The sequence below is a fragment of the Elephantulus edwardii genome, unplaced genomic scaffold, assembly GCF_000299155.1.
Source record: "Elephantulus edwardii isolate Elephantulus edwardi_28Jun2011 unplaced genomic scaffold, EleEdw1.0 scaffold00061, whole genome shotgun sequence".
NCBI lineage: Eukaryota > Metazoa > Chordata > Mammalia > Macroscelidea > Macroscelididae > Elephantulus > Elephantulus edwardii.
The window spans coordinates 17,362,513-17,366,929 of record NW_006399811.1 but is presented as its reverse complement, the minus strand read 5'-3'; the positions used below and the strand labels follow the sequence as shown (position 1 = coordinate 17,366,929).

The 4,417-nt window shown below is 54.0% G+C and overlaps 1 protein-coding gene across 1 annotated transcript; it reads left to right on the top strand.

The window, feature by feature from the left end:
• Nucleotides 1-775: 775 nt before the first annotated feature.
• LOC102853320 (formin-like protein 3-like) lies at nt 776-4,214 on the top strand. The gene is made up of 3 exons (XM_006887787.1): nt 776-799; nt 872-1,116; nt 1,232-4,214. The coding sequence occupies exons 1-3, from the start codon at nt 776-778 to the stop codon at nt 4,212-4,214; spliced, it is 3,252 nt and encodes a 1,083-aa protein (XP_006887849.1).
• The last annotated feature ends 203 nt before the right edge of the window (nt 4,215-4,417 follow it).

The window sequence follows — 4,417 nt, the reverse complement described above, 5'->3', positions numbered from 1 at the left end:
TACAATGAATTCTGGTGCAATATATTTATAAGACGTTACACATGACAGGCTGCTTGTGCATGGCATGGTTGTGGAACAAGTCTCCTTCCATTATGGGTGAATAGAGACCAATCTTGATGAATGGAAATCTTGCTTTCAATAGAAATGTTTTCTCAGTACAGAATTTCCAAGGTTCTGGGGTAAGTTTGCATTGACTGAATTATACTAATAAATGATATGTATGGGAAGCCAAACTTTATACCAAATATTATATGAAAACCCTTGTTCAGGAATTGGGAGGAATTACAGATTTATAAGTTAGGATTTCTCTTGTGACAGATCACAGAAAATGAGCTGTTTGTTCCCTGCAGACAGGAGACAGCTAGGGGCCCCCTTCAGAGGGAGTGTTACTTCCTGAGCTAGAGTTTACCCTGAGGCCTCAAGGTTAATAGTTAAGGGTAAACCATGAAACCTGCTGGAAGGTCAGCTATGAGTTGGCTCTGACTCGAGGGCAATGAGAGCGAAAGAGAATTGTTTCTACTTTGCATAGTTAGTTTTTTACACTTTCTATATATTTGCAAGTTATGAGTTCTTTGTAAAGAAGAGTTGGAACTCCTAGCCTCGCTACCCAGCGCCTCATAACTGCCAAAGACCGAGGGTACTACGCTGATGCTCATCTGGGCCACTAGGGTGCGCTCGGTGCCAGGCGCGAGGCCGTGGAGGCGGGAGGCGCTGTGATTGGCTAGCGCTGCTGTCAATTGGGCGCAGGCAGGGCTGCCTGGGAGGCCTGTGCGCAATGCGCAAGAGGCGGAGCCTGCATGTATAAAAGGAGCGTGCGCACGGGCTGCAGACGGCATTAGGCATTCGCAGGGGGAGCCTGAGTACCGGCTAGGAGTGGGTGAGAGGAAGCGAAGAGGAGGGAGGGAAAGAGTACGGAGGTAGGGGTGCGGGGAGGGGCCGTACAGGGCCCTGCGGCGGCGGCGGCGGCGGCGGCGGCGGCGGCGAGTGTTATCGAGAGTGTGATCGAGAGCGAGCCGCGGCCGCTGCTGTGCGGGTTGGGTCGCTAGGTGCTGCCGGCCGCTGCGCTACCTCGCTACCTCTGCGGGACCCTGAGGCACCCCCGACGCCCCAGACTGGGCGGAGGAGTAGGGACTGAGGTAACCGGTTGGTGCTGAAGAAGGAGCGGGGTCCAAGTGGACGAGCCGAAGGCCCCAGGACTTGGAGGTGGGAGGCTGAGGCCCCCCCCCCCCAGGATCGGCAACCTGGAGAACTCCGAGGGGGCGCCAGGCGAGCCGCCTTCCGGCGTGCCGCTGCTGTTGCCGCCTGGCAAGATGCCGATGCCCAAGCCCTGTGAGCTGGAGGAGAGGTTCGCCCTGGTGTTGAGTTCCATGAACCTGCCTCCCGACGAGGCCCGGCTCCTGAGACAGTACGACAATGAGAAGAATTGGGATCTTACCTGTGACCAGGAACGATTCCAGGTGAAGAATCCTCCTCATACTTACATCCAGAAACTCCAGAGCTTCTTGGACTCCACCAGTGTAACTCGGAAGAAGTTCAGGAGGAAGGTTCAGGAGTCAACTGAAGTACTAAGAGAGCTGGAGATCTCACTTCGCACCAACCACATTGGTTGGGTACGGGAGTTTCTGGATGATGAAAACAAAGGCCTAGATGTGCTGGTGGGTTACCTGTCATTTGCCCAGTGTTCTGTCACGTTTGACTTTGAGGCTCTGGAGAGCAGTGACGATGGTGCATTCCACAAGCTCCGGTCCTGGTGCAGGTCCATCAAGGACCTGCTGCCGCCCAGTGCCCTGTCGGCCCCCTTCATCAACAGCCTCGCTCGCTCTGCGCGCCAGTCTGTGCTCTGGTATAGCACTCTCCCTGGGCGCAGGGCCCTGAAGAACTCCCGCCTGGTGAGCCAGAAGGAGGATGTCCACGTCTGCATCCTTTGTCTCGGAGCCATCATGAGCTATCAGTATGGATTCAACCTGGTTATGTCCCACCCCCATGCTGTCAATGAAATTGCTCTCAGTCTCAACAACAAGAATCCAAGGACCAAAGCTCTCGCCTTAGAGCTTCTGGCAGCTGTGTGTTTGGTTCGGGGAGGTCACGAAATCATTCTTGCTGCCTTTGACAATTTCAAAGAGGTATGCAAAGAGGCACACCGCTTTGAGAAGCTGTTGGAGTATTTCCGAAATGAAGACAGCAACATTGACTTCATGGTGGCTTGTATGCAGTTTATCAACATTGTAGTGCACTCGGTAGAGGACATGAACTTCCGGGTCCATCTGCAGTATGAGTTCACCAAGCTGGGGCTGGAGGAGTTCTTACAGAAGTCAAGGCACACAGAGAGTGAAAAGCTGCAGGTACAGATCCAGGCATACCTGGATAACGTGTTTGATGTGGGGGGCTTGTTGGAAGATGCAGAAACCAAGAATGTGGCCCTGGAGAAGGTGGAAGAGCTGAAGGAGCATGTGTCCCATCTCACAGAGAAGCTTCTGGACCTAGAAAATGAGAACATGATGTGCGTGGCAGAGCTAGAGAAGCAGCTGCTGCAGCGGGATAAGGAGCTCGAGAGCATCAAGGAGACGAATGGGAATACGAACCATCAGGTGCACACCCTGCGGAGGCTCATTAAAGAGGAGGAGGAGGCCTTCCAGTGGCGATGCCACATGGAACCTGGTGCCCGGGGCATGGAGACACTTGGAGGCGATGCTCTGGCTAGGGTCAGCCCTGCTGACCTGAGTGAGGGCATGTCCTCTGACCTGGACCTCTTGGCTCCTGCCCCACCCCCTGAAGAGACCCTACCTCTGCCTCCACCGCCGGCTCCTCCCTTGCCACCTCCTGCTCCCCCATTACCAGACAAGTGTCCTCCAGCCCCACCTCTCCCTGGTGCTGCTCCCTCCGTGGTACCGACAGTAGGCCTGTCAGCCGTTCGCATCGAGAAACGCATCAAGACCAGGTTCCGACTGCCTGTCTTCAACTGGACAGCGCTAAAACCCAACCAGATCAGTGGCACCGTCTTCAGTGAACTTGATGATGAGAAGATCTTGGAGGACCTCGACATGGACAAATTCGAAGAACTATTCAAAACAAAAGGCCAGGGCCCTGCCCTTGACCTCGTCTGCTCCAAGAATAAGACAGCACAAAAGGCTGCCAGCAAGGTCACCCTGTTGGAAGCCAATCGCGCCAAGAACCTAGCCATCACCCTATGCAAGGCTGGCCGGTCAGCCGAGGAGATCTGCAGAGCCATCCACACGTTTGACTTGCAGACATTACCTGTGGACTTTGTGGAGTGCCTGATGCGCTTCCTGCCCACAGAGGCCGAGGTGAAGCTGCTGCGGCAGTATGAGCGGGAGCAGCAGCCTCTGGAGGAGCTGGCGGCTGAGGACCGCTTCATGCTGCTCTTCAGCAAGGTGGAGCGGCTGACCCAGAGGATGGCCGGCATGGCCTTCCTGGGAAACTTCCAGGGCAACCTGCAGATGCTCACGCCACAACTTAATGCCATCATTGCAGCCTCTGCCTCTGTCAAGTCCTCACAGAAGCTGAAGCAGATGTTGGAGATCATACTTGCTCTAGGGAACTACATGAACAGCAGCAAGAGGGAAGCTGTATGCGGCTTCAAACTGCAGAGCCTCGATCTGCTGTTGGACACCAAGTCCACTGACCGGAAGATGACGCTGCTGCATTTCATTGCCTTGACGGTCAAGGAGAAATACCCAGACCTGGCAAACTTTTGGCATGAGCTGCACTTTGTGGAGAAGGCTGCAGCAGTGTCCCTGGAGAACGTGCTGCTAGGTGTGAAGGAGTTGGGCCGGGGCATGGATCTCATCCGGCGGGAGTGCAGTCTGCATGACAACAGCGTCCTTCGCAACTTCCTCAGCACCAATGAGGGCAAACTGGACAAGCTCCAGCGAGATGCCAAGACGGCCGAGGAGGCCTACAATGCGGTTGTTCACTACTTTGGTGAGAGTCCCAAGACCACACCTCCTTCTGTGTTCTTCCCAATATTCGTCCGTTTCATTCGTTCTTACAAGGAAGCAGAGCAAGAGAACGAAGCCCGAAAGAAGCAGGAGGAGGTGATGGGGGAGAAACAGCTGGCTCAGGAAGCCAAGAAACTGGATGCCAAGACCCCATCTCAGAGGAACAAGTGGCAGCAGCAGGAGCTCATTGCAGAGTTGAGGCGGCGCCAGGCCAAGGAACACCGGCCAGTGTATGAGGGGAAGGATGAATCCTGAAGAAAAATTATACTCATCTTGACGATCACAAAATTATGATTTAAACAAAAGAGGGGGGAAATGAGGGAAGCCGAATATCAAAATTAATAATAGTAGACCAAATGCTGTATCGGGAAATGAGGGAGGCTTAATACAAGCTGAAGGTCACCTTGTGACGCTAGGGCGTTCCTTAGGAGTCAACATTGTTCTTAGTTTTTATCAAA

Bases quoted from the DNA above. Each gene is read 5' to 3' on its own strand.
- LOC102853320 (XM_006887787.1), top strand. From the start codon at position 776: ATGCGCAAGAGGCGGAGCCTGCAT. The intron at 800-871 runs GTATAAAAGGAG...AGTACCGGCTAG, and splicing joins GCAAGAGGCGGAGCCTGCAT to GAGTGGGTGAGAGGAAGCGA. The intron at 1,117-1,231 runs GCGGAGGAGTAG...CCCCCCCCCCAG, and splicing joins CCCCCGACGCCCCAGACTGG to GATCGGCAACCTGGAGAACT.